At 43.5% G+C, this 21,932-nt stretch overlaps 1 protein-coding gene across 2 annotated transcripts in view; it reads left to right on the top strand.

Annotated features, from left to right (window-relative positions):
* The window catches only part of PARPBP (PARP1 binding protein), a 159,805-nt gene extending 138,113 nt beyond the window's left edge, over nucleotides 1-21,692 (top strand). For both annotated transcript variants that reach the window (XM_053716978.1, XM_053716979.1), the window contains exon 11: nucleotides 21,220-21,692. In XM_053716978.1, coding sequence (XP_053572953.1) covers nucleotides 21,220-21,542 — 323 coding nt within the window. In that variant the 3' untranslated portion in view covers nucleotides 21,543-21,692. The remainder of the gene's footprint in view (nucleotides 1-21,219) is intronic.
* Nucleotides 21,693-21,932: the final 240 nt, after the last annotated feature.

Here is a 21,932-nt window from a genome sequence, read left to right as displayed (position 1 = left end):
AGTTTCTACTTTAGCTAAGCGTACCACTATCCCAGTGGAGGATAGCTGTGCTTTTTCAGATCCAATGGATAAAAAATTAGAGGGTTACCTTAAGAAAATGTTTGTTCAACAAGGGTTTATATTGCAACCTCTTGCATGTATTGCGCCTGTCACGGCTGCAGCAGCATTTTGGTTTGAGTCTCTGGAAGAGACACTTCAATCATCCACACTAGATGACATCACACACAAACTTAAATTCCTTAAGTTAGCTAATTCATTTATTTCAGATGCCGTAGTACATTTAACTAAACTTGCGGCTAAAAATTCAGGATTCGCCATTCAGGCACGCAGAGCTCTGTGGCTAAAATCCTGGTCAGCTGATGTTACGTCTAAATCTAAATTGCTTAATATTCCTTTCAAAGGGCAGACCTTATTCGGGCCCGGCTTGAAAGAGATTATTGATGACATTACAGGAGGTAAAGGTCATGCCCTGCCTCAGGACAAGGCCAAAGCCAAGGCTAGACAGTCCAATTTTCGTTCCTTTCGTAATTTCAAAGCAGGAGCAGCATCAACTTCCTCTGCACCAAAACAGGAAGGAGCTGTTGCTCGCTACAGACAAGGCTGGAAACCTAACCAGTCCTGGAACAGGGGCAAACAGGCCAGAAAACCTACTGCTGCCCCTAAGACAGCATGAATTGAGGGCCCCCGATCCGGGACCGGATCTAGTGGGGGGCAGACTTTCCCTCTTCGCCCAGGCTTGGGCAAGAGATGTTCAGGATCCCTGGGCGTTAGAGATCATATCTCAGGGATACCTTCTGGACTTCAAATCCTCTCCCCCAAGAGGGAGATTTCATCTGTCAAGGTTGTCAACAAACCTAACAAAGAAGGAAGCGTTTCTACGCTGCGTACAAGATCTTTTATTAATGGGAGTGATCCATCCAGTTCCGCGGTTGGAACAAGGACAAGGGTTTTACTCAAATCTGTTTGTAGTTCCCAAAAAAGAGGGAACCTTCAGGCCAATCTTGGATTTAAAGATCCTAAACAAATTCCTAAGAGTTCCATCGTTCAAGATGGAAACTATTCGAACAATTTTGCCCATGATCCAAGAGGGTCAGTACTTGACCACAGTGGATTTAAAGGATGCTTACCTTCACATACCGATTCACAGAAGTCATTACCGGTATCTAAGGTTTGCCTTTTTAGACAGGCATTACCAGTTTGTAGCTCTTCCATTCGGACTGGCTACGGCTCCAAGAATCTTCACAAAGGTTCTGGGCACTCTTCTGGCGGTACTAAGACCGCGAGGAATTTCAGTAGCTCCGTACTTAGACGACATACTGATACAAGCTTCAAGCTTTCAAACTGCCAAATCTCATACAGAGATAGTACTGGCATTTCTAAGGTCGCATGGATGGAAAGTGAACGAAGAGAAAAGTTCTCTCTTTCCACTCACAAGAGTTTACCTGACAGAGGACAGGTTAACAAAACTTCAAAGTGCATGCCGTGTCCTTCATTCCATTCAAGAGACCAGAAATTCTCTTCTATGGTGGCTTTATCGGCCACATCTGTCCAGGGGAATGCCATTCAGCAGGCCAGACTGGTCAATTGTAACAACAGACGCCAGCCTACTAGGTTGGGGCGCTGTCTGGAATTCTCTGAAGGCTCAGGGACTATGGAATCAGGAGGAGAGTCTTCTTCCAATAAACATTCTGGAATTGAGAGCAGTCCTCAATGCTCTTCTGGCTTGGCCCCAGTTAGCAACTCGGGGGTTCATCAGGTTCCAGTCGGACAACATCACGACTGTAGCTTATATCAACCATCAGGGAGGGACAAGAAGCTCCCTAGCAATGATGGAAGTATCGAAGATAATTCGCTGGGCAGAGTCTCACTCTTGCCACCTGTCTGCAATCCACATCCCGGGAGTGGAGAACTGGGAGGTGGATTTCTTAAGTCGTCAGACTTTTCATCCGGGGGAGTGGGAACTTCATCCAGAGGTCTTTGCCCAAATACTTCGACGTTGGGGCAAACCAGAGATAGATCTCATGGCGTCTCGACAGAACGCCAAGCTTCCGCGCTACGGGTCCAGATCCAGGGATCCGGGAGCGGTCCTGATAGATGCCTTGACAGCACCATGGACCTTCAGGATGGCTCATGTGTTTCCACCTTTCCCGATGCTTCCTCGATTGATTGCCAGAATCAAACAGGAGAAAGCATCAGTGATTCTAATAGCGCCTGCATGGCCACGCAGGACTTGGTATACAGATCTGGTGGACATGTCATTCTGTCCACCTTGGTCGTTACCTCTGAAACAGGACCTTCTGATTCAGGGTCCTTTCAAACATCAAAATCTAACTTCTCTGAAGCTGACTGCTTGGAAATTGAACGCTTGATCTTATCAAAGCGTGGTTTTTCTGAGTCAGTTATTGATACCTTAATACAGGCTAGGAAGCCTGTTACCAGAAAGATTTACCATAAAATATGGCGTAAATACCTATATTGGTGCGAATCCAAAGGTTACTCTTGGAGTAAGGTTAGGATTCCTAGGATATTGTCTTTTCTACAAGAAGGTTTAGAAAAGGGGTTATCCGCTAGTTCCTTAAAGGGACAGATCTCAGCTCTGTCCATTCTGTTACACAAGCGTCTGTCAGAAGTTCCAGACGTTCAGGCTTTTTGTCAGGCTTTGGCCAGGATTAAACCTGTGTTTAAAGCTGTGGCTCCACCATGGAGTTTAAACCTTGTTCTTAACGTTTTACAGGGTGTTCCATTTGAACCCCTTCATTCCATTGATATAAAGTTGTTATCTTGGAAAGTTCTATTTTTAATGGCTATTTCCTCGGCTCGAAGAGTCTCTGAGTTATCAGCCTTACATTGTGATTCTCCTTATTTGATTTTTCACTCGGATAAGGTAGTTCTGCGTACTAAGCCTGGGTTCTTACCTAAGGTAGTCACTAACAGGAATATCAATCAGGAGATTGTTGTTCCATCCTTGTGCCCAAATCCTTCTTCGAGGAAGGAACGTCTTTTGCACAATCTGGATGTAGTTCGTGCCCTTAAATTTTATTTACAGGCAACTAAAGATTTTCGACAAACGTCTTCCCTGTTTGTCGTTTACTCTGGTCAGAGGAGAGGTCAAAAAGCTTCTGCTACCTCTCTCTCTTTTTGGCTTCGTAGCATAATTCGTTTAGCTTATGAGACTGCTGGACAGCAGCCTCCTGAAAGAATTACAGCTCATTCCACTAGAGCTGTGGCTTCCACTTGGGCCTTTAAGAATGAGGCCTCTGTTGAACAGATTTGCAAGGCTGCAACTTGGTCTTCGCTTCATACTTTTTCCAAATTTTACAAATTTGACACTTTTGCTTCCTCGGAGGCTATTTTTGGGAGAAAGGTTCTTCAGGCAGTGGTTCCTTCTGTATAAAGAGCCTGCCTATCCCTCCCGTCATCCGTGTACTTTTGCTTTGGTATTGGTATCCCACAAGTAATGATGACCCGTGGACTGATCACACTTAACAGAAGAAAACATAATTTATGCTTACCTGATAAATTCCTTTCTTCTGTAGTGTGATCAGTCCACGGCCCGCCCTGTTTTTTAAGGCAGGTAAATATTTTTTAAATTATACTCCAGTCACCACTACACCCTTGGCTTCTCCTTTCTCGTTGGTCCTTGGTCGAATGACTGGAGGTGACGTAGAGGGGAGGAGCTATATAGCAACTCTGCTGGGTGAATCCTCTTGCACTTCCTGTAGGGGAGCAGTTAATATCCCACAAGTAATGATGACCCGTGGACTGATCACACTACAGAAGAAAGGAATTTATCAGGTAAGCATAAATTATGTTTTTTTCTTTCCCGTGTCCCAGTAAATCCAGTAAAAGCTCAAGCATTTCTGAAATGTGTTTCAGATCTAGAGTTGACTGGAGTAATTATGCCAGTTCCAGTTCCGGAACAGGGGATGGGGTTTTATTCAAATCTCTTCATTGTACCAAAGAAGGAGAATTCCTTCAGACCAGTTCTGGATCTAAAAATATTGAATCGTTATGTAAGAATTCCAACGTTCAAGATGGTAACTGTAAGGACTATCTTGACTTTTGTTCAGCAAGGGAATTATATGTCCACAATAGATTTACAGGATGCATATCTGCATATTCCGATTCATCCAGATCATTATCAGTTCCTGAGATTCTCTTTTCTGGACAAGCATTACCAGTTTGTGGCTCTGCCGTTTGGCCTAGCTACAGCTCCAAGAATTTTTACAAAGGTTCTCGGTGCCCTTCTGTCTGTAATCAGAGAACAGGGTATTGTGGTATTTCCTTATTTGGACGATATCTTGGTACTTGCTCAGTCTTTACATTTAGCAGAATCTCATACGAATCGACTTGTGTTGTTTCTTCAAGATCATGGTTGGAGGATCAATTTACCAAAAAGTTCTTTGATTCCTCAGACAAGGGTAACCTTTCTGGGTTTCCAGATGGATTCAGTGTCCATGACTCTGTCTTTAACAGACAAGAGACGTCTAAAATTGATTGCAGCTTGTCGAAACCTTCAGTCACAATCATTCCCTTCGGTAGCCTTATGCATGGAAATTCTAGGTCTTATGACTGCTGCATCGGACGCGATCCCCTTTGCTCGTTTTCACATGCGACCTCTTCAGCTCTGTATGCTGAAGCAATGGTGCAAGGATTACACGAAGATATCTCAATTAATATCTTTAAAACCGTTTGTTCGACACTCTCTAACATGGTGGACAGATCACCATCGTTTAATTCAGGGGGCTTCTTTTGTGCTTCCGACCTGGACTGTAATTTCAACAGATGCAAGTCTCACAGGTTGGGGAGCTGTGTGGGGATCTCTGACGGCACAAGGAGTTTGGGAATCTCAGGAGGTGAGATTACCGATCAATATTTTGGAACTCCGTGCAATTTTCAGAGCTCTTCAGTTTTGGCCTCTTCTGAAGAGAGAATCGTTCATTTGTTTTCAGACAGACAATGTCACAACTGTGGCATACATCAATCATCAAGGAGGGACTCACAGTCCTCTGGCTATGAAAGAAGTATCTCGAATTTTGGTTTGGGCGGAATCCAGCTCCTGTCTAATCTCTGCAGTTCATATCCCAGGTATAGACAATTGGGAAGCGGATTATCTCAGTCGCCAAACGTTGCATCCGGGCGAATGGTCTCTTCACCCAGAGGTATTTCTTCAGATTGTTCAAATGTGGGAACTTCCAGAAATAGATCTGATGGCGTCCCATCTAAACAAGAAACTTCCCAGGTATCTGTCCAGATCCCGGGATCCTCAGGCGGAGGCAGTGGATGCATTATCACTTCCTTGGAAGTATCATCCTGCCTATATCTTTCCTCCTCTAGTTCTTCTTCCAAGAGTAATCTCCAAGATTCTGAAGGAATGCTCGTTTGTTCTGCTGGTAGCTCCGGCATGGCCTCACAGGTTTTGGTATGCGGATCTTGTCCGGATGGCCTCTTGCCAACCGTGGACTCTTCCGTTAAGAACAGACCTTCTGTCACAAGGTCCTTTTTTCCATCAGGATCTGAAATCCTTAAATTTAAAGGTATGGAGATTGAACGCTTGATTCTTGGTCAAAGAGGTTTCTCTGACTCGGTGATTAATACTATGTTACAGGCTCGTAAATCTGTATCTCGAGAGATATATTATAGAGTCTGGAAGACTTATATTTCTTGGTGTCTTTCTCATCATTTTTCTTGGCATTCTTTTAGAATACCGAGAATTTTACAGTTTCTTCAGGATGGTTTAGATAAGGGTTTGTCCGCAAGTTCTTTGAAAGGACAAATCTCTGCTCTTTCTGTTCTTTTTCACAGAAAGATTGCTATTCTTCCTGATATTCATTGTTTTGTACAAGCTTTGGTTCGTATAAAACCTGTTATTAAGTCAATTTCTCCTCCTTGGAGTTTGAATTTGGTTCTGGGAGCTCTTCAAGCTCCTCCGTTTGAACCTATGCATTCATTGGACATTAAATTACTTTCTTAGAAAGTTTTGTTCCTTTTGGCCATCTCTTCTGCCAGAGTTTCTGAATTATCTGCTCTTTTTTGTGAGTCTCCTTTTCTGATTTTTCATCAGGATAAGGCGGTGTTGCGAACTTCTTTTGAATTTTTACCTAAAGTTGTGAATTCCAACAACATTAATAGAGAAATTGTGGTTCCTTCATTATGTCCTAATCCTAAGAATTCTAAGGAGAAATCGTTGCATTCTTTGGATGTTGTTAGAGCTTTGAAATATTATGTTGAAGCTACGAAATCTTTCCGTAAGACTTCTAGTTTATTTGTTATCTTTTCCGGTTCTAGAAAAGGCCAGAAAGCTTCTGCCATTTCTTTGGCATCTTGGTTGAAATCTTTAATTCATCATGCCTATGTTGAGTCGGGTAAAACTCCGCCTCAAAGAATTACAGCTCATTCTACTAGGTCAGTTTCTACTTCCTGGGCGTTTAGGAATGAAGCTTCGGTTGACCAGATTTGCAAAGCAGCAACTTGGTCCTCTTTGCATACTTATACTAAATTCTACCATTTTGATGTATTTTCTTCTTCTGAAGCAGTTTTTGGTAGAAAAGTACTTCAGGCAGCGGTTTCAGTTTGAATCTTCTGCTTATGTTTTTCGTTAAACTTTATTTTTGGGTGTGGATTATTTTCAGCAGGAATTGGCTGTCTTTATTTTATCCCTCCCTCTCTAGTGACTCTTGTGTGGAAAGATCCACATCTTGGGTAGTCATTATCCCATACGTCACTAGCTCATGGACTCTTGCTAATTACATGAAAGAAAACATAATTTATGTAAGAACTTACCTGATAAATTCATTTCTTTCATATTAGCAAGAGTCCATGAGGCCCGCCCTTTTTTTGTGGTGGTTATGATTTTTGTATAAAGCACAATTATTCCAATTCCTTATTTTATATGCTTTCGCACTTTTTTATCACCCCACTTCTTGGCTATTCGTTAAACTGAATTGTGGGTGTGGTGAGGGGTGTATTTATAGGCATTTTGAGGTTTGGGAAACTTTGCCCCTCCTGGTAGGAATGTATATCCCATACGTAACTAGCTCATGGACTCTGGCTAATATGAAAGAAATGAATTTATCAGGTAAGTTCTTACATAAATTATGTTTTTGCTTTATTCTCTTGGGAAATAAAGCAGAGGGAGCAGCAATGCATTACTGGGAACTAGCTGAACACATCGATAAGCCAATTACAAGAGGTATTTAAGTGCAGCCACCAATCAGCAGCTGGCTCCCAGCACCTGAGTCTACCTAGGTATGCTTTTTCAGCAAAGGATACCAAGAGAATTAAGCAAATTTCCTTAATATAAGGAGGGTCTGCGGCTTCATCCCTTACTTTTGGAAAATACTGAACCTGGCCACCAGGAGGAGGCAAAAACACCCCAGCCAAAGGCTTAAATACCTTTCCCCCCCCCATCCCCCAGTCATTCTTTGCCTTTTGTCACAGGAGGATGGCAGAGAAGTGTCAGAAAATTTTCTGAGTTGTTCCTCAGGAGGGCTATATGCCCTTCGATATGGGACTGGAGCTTTAAGTAGTCTTGTCAGCCTCTCAGTGAGAGCATTGACAAAACTTAGTCTGGAGATGCAGGGAGAGTCTTCCTGCGAACCCATCCAGACTGCCTGCTAACAGCTCCTTAAGCAACCAGTGTTGACGAGTTTCACTGTCTGCTTTTTCTTCACTCAAGTTCATGTCAGGAGCGATGCTACAAGAATGTCACACTTGAGAGGCTGTGTTTCTGTTCCACAGCATGGATTCTGGTAAGATTGTTTCAATTTTTACTTATGTTGAAAACACTGAAGACAGGGTAACAGTGTGGCTCCTTTTTATCGTAATAGTATCATGGATTAATATCTCCTGAGGGAGGTTATTGAACAATGGGGATTAATCAAATGTTTGCTTTTATGCTGCTTTATGTGTTTTTTGTTTTTGTTTTGTTTTTTGGCTCATAGGCTGTTATGCGGTAACGGGATATACAGGATTTTACTTTCACTTTGAACGCTGCGCAGCTTGTAGCTCGGCGCGTTTTTTTCTCATAGCAAGGGCGGTCCTGCCTTGCGCACCACATGACCGGGTGTGGTCATACATTAGTTTCTCTTTTCTGACCGAGCTAGCTGTTGGAGAAGACGCTTGTTTCTCTATTTGCCGGTCTAGGAGGTGGTGAGTGCCCCAGTCATTGGGAGTATAAAGGTGCCGTTTTGTGAGAAATAACAATCATTTATTCTGTGTACTACTGTTAGCGCAAGCTATGGAGGATTCTGATATGCTTGAGGGTACTCCCTCTATTCCCAACAGAAATACCTCTCTATATTGTGAGGAAGGTTAACCCCTTTAGTACTACTGAGCCGTCCACCTCTGAGGACTCGTCGTCCCATGAGGTGCATACCCATCAGTCATCTCCGTTGTCACATGCAGCTTCCCGTAGCACGCCTGGTCTGTCTGGAGGGAGCCTTTTACCATCGGACTTTACTGCGCAGTTAAAAACGGCGGTATCTGAGGCTCTTAGTGCTTTACCTCGCCCTGCCAAGCGCAATCGAAAAGTTAAACATAGCTCTCCTATCCAGGGGACATCTAGTGATTTATTAGATTTGTCTGCCTTTCAAGTATCCCAGAATGGGTCACACTCTGATTCTTCAGAGGGTGAAATTTCTGGAGCCAGCCTTTAGATTTAAAATTGAACACTTAAGCTTTCTTCTAAAGGAGGTTCTGTCGACATTGAGAGGTTCCAGAGGCCAGGTTGCCTGATGTACACTCTGTCTAATTTAGGGATCAAAAGTTCAAGGACAGGGTAGCACCGCTAACTTTTACTGTACCTGTAAAAATGGCGAACATTATTTAAAAACTAGTGGGATAGAATTGGATCTTCCTTTTCCCATTCGTCTGCTTTTAAAAAAAATTATTCCCAGACTCTCAGCTGGAGTTGTGGGGTTCCGTCTCTAAGGTGGATGGCGCTATCTCCACATTAGCTAAGCGTACTACTATCCCTCTTGAGTATAGCTCCTCATTCAGAGAGCCGATGGATAAGAAGATGTAAACTTTTCTCAGGAAAATGTTTCAGCATACGGGATATTTATTTCAACCGGCAGCTGCTTTTGCCTCAGTTGCTGGAGCTGCGGCCTACTGGCAGTTGCCAGGATTCTATTGTTTCTCCAGGATGAAATGGAGAAGGGTCTTTCGGCCATTTCCCTGAGGGGACAGATTACGGCCTTGTCTGTTTTACCGCACAAGAGGCTCTCTGAGCTTTCAGATGTTCAGCCTTTTTTTTTAAGGCACTGATTAGGATCAGACCTGTGTTCAAGGGGGAGCCGAAGATCTGGAGTTTGAGTCTGGTTCTTAAAGTTTTGCAACGGGCTCCGTTTTAGCCTATGCATGAAATTGACATTGTTATTGTCCTGGAAGGTACTTTTTCTACTGGCCATTGCTTCTGCACGCAGAGTATCTAAAATTGCCGCCTTGCAATGTGAGCCTCCTTATCTAGTGTTCCATTCGGATAAGGCTGTCCTACGTACTAAGTTAGGGTTTCTCCCTAAAGTTGTGTCAGACCGCAACATCATTTAAGAGATAGTGGTCCCTTCTTTGTGTCCTAATCCTTCTTCTTCGAAGGAACATTTTCTTCATAATTTGGACGTGTTGGTGCCTTGAAGTTTTATTTTCAGGCTACTAAGGATTTTAGACAAACTTCTTCCTTGTTTGTGGCATATTCTGGGAAGTGTAAGGGTCAGAAGGTCTCTTCGACTTCCTTTATCTTTTTGGTTGAGGAGTCTTATTCCCTTAGCTTATGAGACAGCGGTACATAGACCTCCTCAGAGAATTACGGCTCATTCTACTAGAGCAGTGGCTTCCTCTTGGGTCTTTAAGAATGAGGCCTCTATGGATCAGATTTGTAAGGCGGCTACCTGGTCCTCCTTACACACTTTCCATCTAAAGGGGAGGAGAGTCCACAGCTTCATTTATTACTTGTGGGAATTAAGAACCTGGCCACCAGGAGGAGGCAAAGACACCCCAGCCAAAGGCTTAAATACCTCCCCCACTACCCTCATCCCCCAGTCATTCTTTGCCTTTCGTCACAGGAGGATGGCAGAGAAGTGTCGGAAGATTCGGAGTAGTCTCTTATGGAGGGTAGTACTCTTCGTAATGGGACTGGAGTTTTAAGTAGTCCTGTCAGCCTTTCAGTGAAAGCCTGGGTGAAAGTTAGAGTCCAGAGATGCAGGAAGAGTCTTTCTGCAAAACCATCCCGACTCATATTAACAACTCCATAAGCAATCAGCCTTGACGAGTTTCGCTGCCTGCTTTCTGCACTCAAGTCCATGTCAGGAGCGATGGTACTTACTTGTAACACTTGAAGGGCTGTGTTCCTGTTCCACGGCGTAGATTCTGGTAAGATCGTTTTTTTATTATCATAACGGCGAAGACAGGGTCACAGTGTGACACCTTTTATCTTTATAGAATCAAGGGTTAATATTCCTGGAAGGGGGATTATTGAACAGGGGGGTTTATACATAATATTGTTTATTGTCATTGCTGCATTATGTGCGAGATGAGGCTCTGGCAATGGGTGGAACTTACAGGTTCTCTTCTTGGAGTATTTGCACAGCCGTCTTTTCCCTAGTGCAGGGGCGGCCCTGCTAGGCATTCCATGTGACCTAGGCAACTTCCTCTGCTTGACTGGCGGCGCAGGAGACGTGACGGTTTCTGTAGTCCGGGTCATAGGAGGTGGTGAGTGCCCCGGCCATTGGAGGTTATAAAGGTGCCCATTTTATTATCTAGTCGGTAATAAGTGCACAAACTATGGAGGACTCCGACGCGTTAGAGGGTACTCCCTCTTTAACAAAGTCTCATACCTGTATTTATTGTGAGGAGGTGCTTGTAGATCAGCCTGCTCAACTATGCTCCACATGCCTTGATAAAGTTGCAACATCTAAAAATAAAAGGATGTCTAGTACTACTGAGTTGTCCACCTCTGAGGGTTCTCCGTCCTGTGAGGTGCGGTCCCTGCATTCATCTCCCATTGCACATGCAGCGCCCCAGGGTCCAACCATTACTTATGCAGCGCCCCAGGGTCCAACCATTACTCCTACGGGAGAGATTTGTTAGTCGTCTTTTGCGGATCAACTGCAAACGGGGGTATCGAAGGTGATCCATGCCTTAGCCTGTTCTGCTAAGCGCAAGCGTAGAATGCTTCTTGGCGGTCCTGCCCAGGGGTTCTCTACGCCTATGGAAATATCAGAAGCGTTATCTGCTGATGAGGCCCAATCCGACTCTTCTGAGAAGGTCCCTTCAGGGTCGGAATCCGTGTCATCTAGACCTCTGGCTGCGGAGGAGCCTGACTTTAGATTTAGGATAGAGAATTTGTGCTTTTTGCTGAGGCAACTGCTTGCTTTTCTGGAGGTTCCGGAACAGAAGCTTCCGGAGGTACCTTCAATTCCTAAGCTTGATAAAGTATGCAAGGACAGGGTTGTCCCTCAGACCTTCCCGGTTCCTGTTAAGATGGCTAATATTATTAAGAATAAATGGGAGCTATTGGGTTCTTCCTTTTCCTCTTCTTCTTCCTTTAAGAAACTGTTCCCCGTTCCGGACTCTCAGCTCGTGCTATGGGGGACTGTCCCTAAAGTGGATGGTGCTATCTCTACGCTCGCGAAGCAGATGACTTTTCCCCTCGAGGATAGTTCGTCGTTTAAAGAGCCCATTGGAAAAAAGTTGGAAAACCATGTTAAGAAAGATGTTTCAGCACACAGGGTTTGTTTTTCAACCGGCAGCGGCCATAGCCGCAGTTTCCAGAGCTGCAACATATTGGTGTGAATCCCTGTGTGATATGGTCGAGGGGGAGACCCCCATCTACGAGATACAGGATAAGATTAAGGCGTTGAAGGTCGCCAATTCTTTCATATGTGACGCCAATATGCAAATTATTTGCCTAAATGCAAAGATATCAGGGTTTTCCGTTTTTAGCTTGTAGGGCTCTGCGGCTAAAATCATGGAATGCGGACATGACCTTTTAAGTAGAGACTGTTGTCTCTACCTTTTCAAAGAAAGATTTTGTTCGGTCCAGGATTGGATTCGTTCATATCAACGGTTACGTGAGGCAAGGGTGCTTTCCTACCGCAAGATAAGAAGGCTAAGTCTAAGGGTTCTACCTTTCGTGCAGACAAGGCCCAACGCCAGCACCCCGCCGTGAAAGCGGATCAGTCCAAGGGCGCTCAGTCTTGGAATAAGTTCAAGCAGAACAAGAAGCCCGCCAAGACAAAATCAACATGAAGGGGCGGCCCCCGACAGGTCTGCTGACCAAGTTGGGGCAGATTATCTCTTCTCGGATGCCTGGTTGCAGGATGTTCAGGACATTTGTGCTGTGAAGGTTATCACCCACGGATACAGGATAGGGTTCAGATCTCATCCGCCATGGGGCAGATTCCTCCTGTCGAACCTGTCTTCCAGACCAGAAAAGAGACGCTTTTCTAGAATGCATGAGGGATCTCTCTTCCCTCTGAGTAATTGTACCAGTACCCCAAGCAGAATGGGGTCTAGGGTACTATTCAAATCTTTTCGTAGTCCCAAAGGACGGCATGTTCCGCCCCGATTCTGGACCTAAAATGTTTAAACAAATTTCTGACTGTTCCATCGTTCAAAATGGAAACAAACAGATCTATTCTGCCCCGTGTTCAAAAGGGTCAGTTCATGACGACAATAGATTTGAAGGATGCCTACCTTAATGTGCCAATCCAAAGGGACCACTTCAGGTTCCTGAGATTTGCATTCCTGTACCAACATTTCCAGTTTGTGGCCCTTCCCTTTTGTCTGGTGATGGCCCCGAGAGTCTTCACAAAGGTTCTGGGGGTGCTACTTGCATTGGCCAGATCCAGAGGCATTGCTGTGGCACCCTATCTGGACGACATCATAGTTCAGACGCCGTGGTTCAGTCTCAATAAGGATCACTCGAGGGCTCTTCTGCTCCAATTTCACGGTTAGAAGATAAACTCAAGAAAGCGTTCTCTGGTTCCCAGCAACAGGGTGTAGTTCCTGGGCACGATAATAGAATCTCTATATCCATGAAGATATTTCTCACAGATCAGCGACACAGGAAGATTGCGTCGTCCTGTCGGGCTCTTCAGTCCTCCTCGGTGGCCCACTGTATGGAGGTGATCGGGCTCATGGTTTCCAGCATATGTCATTCCATTTGCCTGTTTCCATCTCGGACCTCTTCAGTTGTGCTTTTTTAGACAGTGGAACGGCGATCATTCAGATCTATCACAGCAGATATCCATGGACGCTCGGACTCAGAACTCCCTCTCTTGGTTGATCCGTCCGGAACAGCTGTCCCTGGGGATATCCTTCCTGGGAGATTGACCGCGACCACGAGTCTGGCAGGATGGGGAGCTGTTTGGGGTGCCAGGATGGCACAAGGAAAATGGACCCAGGAGGAGTCTCTCCTCCCGAAAAATATTCTGGAACTTTGGGCAATTTACAATGCTTATTACCTTGGTGGCTTACATCAACCATCAGGGGGGGAACGAGAAGCTCCCTAGCAATAAGGGAGGTGTCTCCGATTTTGGAGTCCCACAACTGCTCGCTTTCAGCGATCCACATTCCGGGTGTGGACAACTGGGAAGCAGACTTTCTCAGCAGACAGTCCTTTCATCCGGGGGAATGATCTCTCCACCCCAAAGTGTTTGCAGAGATTTGTCTCAGATAGGGGACGCTGGTGGTAGTTCTCATGGCGTCCAGACTTAATTGCAAGCTACCCAGATACAGGTCGAGGTCAAGGGATTCTTCTTTTCTCCAGGATGGTCTGGAGAAGGGGCTTGCTGCTAGTTCCTTAATTGAACGTCAATTTTGATGCTAAAGTGCTCGGTTTTTAAAAATTTGATTAAAAACGGGGGCCCTTTAATTCATCAAAATTTACATTTCACTCCTGTTGAGAAAAAACTTAACTTTCTCTTGTTAAGTGTATCCAGTCCACGGATCATCCGTTACTTGTGGGATATTCTCCTTCCCAACAGGAAGTTGCAAGAGGATCACCCACAGCAGAGCTGCTATATAGCTCCTCCCCTAACTGCCATACCCAGTCATTCTCTTGCAACCCTCAACATAGATGGAGGTCATGAGAGGACTGTGGTGTTTTATACTTTATTTCTTCAATCAAAAGTTTATTTTTAAATGGTACCGGAGTGTACTGTTTATCTCAGGCAGTATTTAGAAGAAGAATCTGCCTGCGTTTTCTATGATCTTAGCAGAAGTAACTATGATCCTTTGCTGTTCTCACACATTCTGAGGAGTGAGGTACTTCAGAGGGGGAATGGTGTGCAGGTTTTCCTGCAATAAGGTATGTGCAGTTAATATTTTTCTAGGGATGGAATTTGCTAGAAAATGCTGCTGATACCGAAGTAATGTAAGTAAAGCCTTAAATGCAGTGATAGCGACTGTTATCAGGCTTATTAATAGAGATACATACTCTTATAAAAATGTATTTTAAAACGTTTGCTGGCATGTTTAATCGTTTTTTACATATGTTTGGTGATAAAACTTATTGGGGCCTAGTTTTTTCCACATGACTGGCTTGAATTTTGCCTAGAAACAGTTCCCTGAGGCTTCCCACTGTTGTAATATGAGTGGGAGGGGCCTATTTTAGCGCTTTTTTTGCGCAGCAAAAATTACAGACACAGACCTCCTGCTTCTTCCTGCATGATCCAGGACTTCTCTGGAGGGCTCAAAAGGCTTCAAAAGTCGTATTGAGGGAGGTAAAAAGCCACAGTAGAGCTGTGGCAGTTGTTGTGACTGTTTAAAAAACGTTTTTTTGTCAATTGTTCCGTTTTTGGTATTAAGGGGTTAATCATCCATTTGCAAGTGGGTGCAATGCTCTGCTAACTTATTACATACACTGTGAAAAATTCGTTAGTCTAACTGCATTTTTTCACTGTTTCAATTTTGAACAAAATTTGTGTTTCTTAAAGGCGCAGTAGCGTTTTTTATATTGCTTGTAAACTTGTTTTAAAGTGTTTTCCAAGCTTGCTAGTCTCATTGCTAGTCTGTTTAAACATGTCTGACACACATGAATCTACTTGTTCATTATGTTTGAAAGCCATGGTGGAGCCCCATAGGAGAATGTGTACTAAATGTATTGATTTCACTTTAAATAATAAAGATCAGTCTTTATCTATAAAAGAATTATCACCAGAGGGTTCTGTCGAGGGGGAAGTTATGCCGAATAACTCTCCCCACGTGTCAGACCCTTCGCCTCCCGCTCAGGGGACGCACGCTAGTATGGCGCCAAGTACATCAGGGACGCCCATAGCGATTACCTTGCAGGACATGGCTGCAATCATGAATAATACCCTGTCAAAGGTATTATCTAGATTGCCTGAATTAAGAGGCAAGCGCGATAGCTCTGGGGTTAGGAGAGATACAGAGCGCGCAGGTGCTGTAAGAGCCATGTCTGATACTGCGTCACAGTATGCAGAACATGAGGACGGAGAGCTTCATTCTGTGGGTGACATCTGACTCAGGGAAACCTGATTCAGAGATTTCTAATTTTAAATTTAAGCTTGAGAACCTCCGTGTATTGCTTGGGGAGGTATTAGCTGCTCTGAATGACTGTAACACAGTTGCAATTCCAGAGAAATTGTGTAGGCTGGATAGATACTATGCGGTGCCGGTGTGTACTGACGTTTTTCCTATACCTAAAAGGCTTACAGAAATTATTAGCAAGGAGTGGGATAGACCCGGGGTGTGCCCTTTTCCCCACCTCCTATATTTAGAAAAATGTTTCCAATAGACGCCACTACACGGGACTTATGGCAGACGGTCCCTAAGGTGGAGGGAGCAGTTTCTACTTTAGCAAAGCGTACCACTATCCCGGTTGAGGACAGTTGTGCTTTTTCAGATCCAATGGATAAAAAATTGGAGGGTTACCTTAAGAAAATGTTTATTCAACAAGGTTTTATTTTACAGCCCCTTGCATGCATTGCGCCTGTCACTGCTGCGGCGGCATTCTGGTTTGAGGCCCTGGAAGAGGCCATTCATACAGCTCCATTGAATGAAATTGACAAGCTTAGAACGCTTAAGCTAGCTAACTCATTTGTTTCTGATGCCATTGTTCATTTGACTAAACTAACGGCTAAGGCTTAAATCCTGGTCAGCTGACTTGACTTCAAAGTCTAAATTACTCAACATTCCTTTCAAGGGGCAGACCTTATTCGGGCCTGGCTTGAAGGAAATTATTGCTGACATTACTGGAGGCAAGGGTCATACCCTTCCTCAGGACAGGGCCAAATCAAAGGCCAAACAGTCTAATTTTTGTGCCTTTCGAAATTTCAAGGCAGGAGCAGCATCAACTTCCTCTGCTTCAAAACAAGAGGGAACTGTTGCTCATTCCAGACAGGCCTGGAAACCTAACCAGTCCTGGAACAAGGGCAAGCAGGCCAGAAAGCTTGCTGCTGCCCCCAAGACAGCATGAAGGAACGGCCCCCTATCCGGAAACGGATCTAGTGGGGGTCAGACTTTCTCTCTTCGCCCAGGCGTGGGCAAGAGATGTTCAGGATCCCTGGGCGTTGAAGATCATATCTCAGGGATATCTTCTGGACTTCAAAGCTTCTCCTCCACAAGGGAGATTTCATCTTTCAAGGTTATCAGCAAACCAGATAAAGAAAGAGGCATTTCTACGCTGTGTACAAGACCTCTTAGTAATGGGAGTGATCCATCCTGTTTCGCGGACGGAACAAGGACAGGGGTTTTATTCAAATCTGTTAGTGGTTCCCAAGAAAGAGGGAACCTTCAGACCAATCTTGGATCTAAAGATCTTAAACAAATTCCTCAGAGTTCCATCATTCAAAATAGAAACTATTCGGACCATCCTACCCATGATCCAAGAGGGTCAGTACATGACCACAGTGGATTTAAAGGATGCCTACCTTCACATACCGATTCACAAAGATCATCATCGGTTCCTAAGGTTTGCCTTTCTAGACAGGCATTACCAATTTGTAGCTCTTCCCTTCGGGTTGGCCACAGCCCCGAGAATTTTTACAAAGGTTCTGGGCTCACTTCTGGCGGTTCTAAGACCGCGAGCCATAGCGGTGGCTCCTTATCTACACAACATCCTGATACAGGCGTCAAGCTTTCAAATTGCCAAGTCTCATACAGAGATAGTTCTGGCATTTCTGAGGTCGCATGGGTGGAAGGTGAACGTGGAAAAGAGTTCTCTATCCCCACTCACAAGAGTCCCCTTCCTAGGGACTCTTATAGATTCTGTAGAGATTAAAATTTACCTGACGGAGTCCAGGTTATCAAAACTTCTAAATGCTTGCCGTGTCCTTCATTCCAATCCACGCCCGTCAGTGGCTCAGTGTATGGAAGTAATCGGCTTAATGGTAGCGGCAATGGACATAGTGCCATTTGCGCGCCTGCATCTCAGACCACTGCAATTATGCATGCTAAGTCAGTGGAATGGGGATTTCTCAGATTTGTCCCCTCTACTAAATCTGGATCAAGAGACCAGAGATTCTCTTCTCTGGTGGCCATCTCGGGTCCATCTGTCCTAGGGTATGTCCTTTCGCAGGCCAGATTGGACGATTGTAACAACAGATGCCAGCCTTCTAGGTTGGGGTGCAGTCTGGAACTCTCTGAAGGCTCAGGGATCGTGGACTCAGAAGGAGAAACTCCTCCCAATAAATATTCTGGAGTTAAGAGCAATATACAAGGCTCTTCTGGCTTGAGGTTCATCAGATTTCAGTCGGACAACATCACGACTGTGGCTTACATCAACCATCAAGGGGGAACCAGGAGTTCCCTAGCGATGTTAGAAGTCTCAAAGATAATTCGCTGGGCAGAGTCTCACTCTTGCCACCTGTCAGCGATCCACATCCCAGGCGTAGAGAACTGGGAGGCGGATTTTCTAAGTCGTCAGACTTTTCATCCGGGGGAGTGGGAACTCCATCCGGAGGTGTTTGCTCAATTGATTCATCGTTGGGGCAAACCAGAGTTGGATCTCATGGCGTCTCGCCAGAACGCCAAGCTTCCTTGTTACGGATCCAGGTCCAGGGACCCAGAAGCGACGCTGATAGATGCTCTAGCAGCGCCTTGGTTCTTCAACCTGGCTTATGTGTTTCCACCATTTCCTCTGCTCCCTCGACTGATTGCCAAGATCAAACAGGAGAGAGCATCAGTGATTCTGATAGCGCCTGCGTGGCCACGCAGGACCTGGTATGCAGACCTAGTGGACATGTCATCCTTTCCACCATGGACTCTACCTCTGAGACAAGACCTTCTAATACAAGGTCCTTTCAATCATCCAAATCTAATTTCTCTGAGACTGACTGCATGGAGATTGAACGCTTGATTCTATCAAGGCGTGGCTTCTCCGAGTCAGTCATTGATACCTTAATACAGGCACGAAAGCCTGTCACCAGGAAAATCTACCACAAGATATGGCGTAAATATCTTTATTGGTGTGAATCCAAGAATTACTCATGGAGTAGGGTTAGGATTCCTAGGATATTGTCCTTTCTCCAAGTGGGTTTGGACAAAGGATTATCAGCTAGTTCCTTAAAGGGACAGATTTCTGCTCTGTCTATTCTTTTGCACAAGCGTCTGGCAGAGGTTCCAGACGTTCAGTCATTTTGTCAGGCTTTGGTTAGAATTAAGCCTGTGTTTAAACCTGTTGCTCCCCCGTGGAGCTTAAACTTGGTTCTTAAAGTTCTTCAAGGAGTTCCGTTTGAACCCCTTCATTCCATTGATATTAAACTTTTATCCTGGAAAGTTCTTTTTTTTTTATGGCTATTTCCTCGGCTCGGAGAGTCTCTGGGTTATCTGCCTTACAATGTGATTCTCCTTATCTGATTTTTCATGCAGATAAGGTAGTTCTGCGTACCAAACTTGGGTTTTTACCTAAGGTGGTTTCTAACAAGAATATCAATCAAGAGATTGTTGTTCCATCATTGTGTCCTAATCCTCCTTCAAAGAAGGAACGTCTTTTACATAATCTGGACGTAGTCCGTGCCTTGAAGTTTTACTTACAAGCTACTAAAGATTTTCGTCAAACATCTACTCTGTTTGTCGTTTACTCTGGACAGAGGAAAGGTTAAAAAGCTTCAGAAACCTCGCTTTCCTTTTGGCTTCGGAGCATAATACGCCTAGCCTATGAGACTGCTGGACAGCAGCCCCCTGAAAGGATTACAGCTCATTCTACTAGAGCTGTGGCTTCCACCTGGGCCTTTAAAAATGAGGCCTCTGTTGAACAGATTTGCAAGGCCGCGACTTGGTCTTCGCTTCACACTTTTTCCAAATTTTACAAATTTGATACTTTTGCTTCTTCGGAGGCTGTTTTTGGGAGAAAGGTTCTTCAGGCAGTGGTTTCTTCCACTTAATCCCTGCCTTGTCCCTCCCATCATCCGTGTACTTTAGCTTTGGTATTGGTATCCCACAAGTAATGGATGATCTGTGGACTGGATACACTTAACAAGAGAAAACATAATTTATGCTTACCTGAAAAAATGTATTTCTCTTGTAGTGTATCTAGTCCACGGCCCGCCCTGTCATTTTAAGGCAGGTCTAAATTTTAATTAAACTAGTCACCACTGCACTCTATGGTTTCTCCTTTCTCTGTTTGTTTCGGTTGAATGACTGGATATGGCAGTTAGGGGAGGAGCTATATAGCAGCTCTGCTGTGGGTGATCCTCTTGCAACTTCCTGTTGGGAAGGAGAATATCCCACAAGTAATGGATGATCCGTGGACTGGATACACTACAAGAGAAATAAATAAATTTATCAGGTAAGCATAAATTATGTTTTTAATCTTCACAGCAGCTCAAGCTTCCTCCGCCCGTCGCAAAGCCTCTTCCTGGGTCTAAAATTAGGAATCCGGCTTGCTCCAATCACGGCGTTGAATCAGACACTGATTCCCCCGGGGGGGGAGGGAAGCCTTGATTGGAGGATGACCGATCATTTCTGACGTAGGATGAGGCTTGCGACGACCGGGGGAATCTGGAGCGGCTGTCAAGATTAAAAGGTAAGTATTTTCACAACACAAGTGAAATGTAAATTTTGATGAATTAAAGTGCCCCTGTTTTTAATTGAATTTTTTAAAACCAGGCACTTTATCATCAATTTACATTCACTTTAAGCCTTTGACTGTGGTGTCTTTGCCTCCTCCTGGTGGCTAGGTTCAGTTTTTCCCAACAGTAAGGAATGAAGTCATGAACTCTCCTTATACAGAAGGAAATTAAATTATCTGGTAAGCATAATTTATGTTTTTGCAAACAGAAGTAAATTGGAAAGATGTTTACAATTGCATGCTCCATCTGAATCATGAAGGAAGAATTTGGGGTTTATGTCGCTTTGAAAGTCCCTTTTCAGTGGCATGTGGCTACTGACTAATTTCTCAGGTAAAATATCTTCCTTTTTATGTAGAGATGTCCATGTGACATTTTGTAATCCTTTTACAGATATGCTGCTCTGCTTTGTTTTAATGTGGGATGTCTCCGAATTGGCTCTACTGCTCACTGTGCCTATGTAATAGCATTATGATGCTCTACTAACTTCAGTGATTTAATTGCCATCTAGAAATAGATTTTTTTTAATCCTGTCCACCTTTTTGTTTAAAGGACCAGTCAACACATTAGATTTGCATAATCAACAAATGCAAGATAACAAGACAATGCAATAGAACTTGGTCTGAACAAATGAGTAGTAGATTTTTTTTTCTATAACAAATTTCAGTTATGTATATTTCCACTCCCCTTGTACCATGTGATAGAAATCAGCCAATCACAAATGCATATACGTATAGCCTGTGAATTCTTGCACATGCTCAGTAGGATCTGGTGACTCAAAAATTGTAACTATAAAAGACTGTGCACATTTTTTTTAATGGAAGTAAATTGGAAAGTTGTTTAAAATTACATACTGTATCTAAATCATGAAAATGTAATTTAACCTGAGTGCACCTTTAATGCACTTATTGGTAATATTTTTTTAGTGTCTACTATTTAAATCATAGTCTTTAACAGGCTCATTGATTCACTTGACCATCATAAATCTATATTTGCTTGTAGCACAGTTGTACTTAGAATGACAGCAGTCATTTATATCTTTAGAAACTTCCCTGAAATTGAGTGATAATTGATTGATTTTACAGGTGACTTCATCCATTTTTTTTTTTTTTTTTTATCCTAATATTTTTAATGAGAAAAATATGTTTGTAGTATTTTAATTAACTTTCTTGCATTATTCTTTCTGTAGAAAACAAAGATCTTCCAGCACGAGTACTTAATTCTGTTTCTGGGAATACTGTTAAAGACATAACTGCGAAAGTAAAGGCAAAGACATGCAAAAACCCACGAGGTGGGAAGACAAAAAGAAAGCAAGTAGACCTCTGTGATCTAAACAATATTGAGAATGAACCTCCCCAGAAGAAAGTTACAGTGGAACAAGAATCCCCTAAGAAAGGAAAGGACAAACAGGACTTTATTAAATCAGCTCCATCAAGGAATGGCAGTAAAACTGCGTCAAAAAATAAATTAATTGCTGGACAAGCAAAGTTAACCAGTTTTTTCCGAATGTAAGTTGTTTGTTTTTTTTATAAATTTTTTAATGTTGCAACTTTTTAATATAACAAAACTTGTATGTGTTTTTTGGTTGATCTCTGTAAATAGCACCATTGCAAATTGATTGCACAGATCTTTTTATTTACTGTAATAAACTTACATAGCAAATATTGACTCGTTACTTTTAATTCTAATTCCATAACAATTGAGTGGTAAGATGTCATTCATACAAGATAAAGAGTTTTGTTTGCACATCATATCTGCCAGCATGGTCGATAGACTCTTCCAAGCATGCACCTGAGCACTGGAGAAAAGAGACAAATAAGAGATTAATAAATAAGACAGTATAGACAGCCATTTTGATAAATTACTGTAGACTACAAATATTGGCAAAAATGCAATAAAAAA

Source organism: Bombina bombina, chromosome 6 (genome assembly GCF_027579735.1).
Source record: "Bombina bombina isolate aBomBom1 chromosome 6, aBomBom1.pri, whole genome shotgun sequence".
NCBI lineage: Eukaryota > Metazoa > Chordata > Amphibia > Anura > Bombinatoridae > Bombina > Bombina bombina.
The sequence above is the reverse complement of the archived record's forward strand: the minus strand, read 5'-3'. Positions and strand labels throughout refer to the sequence as shown.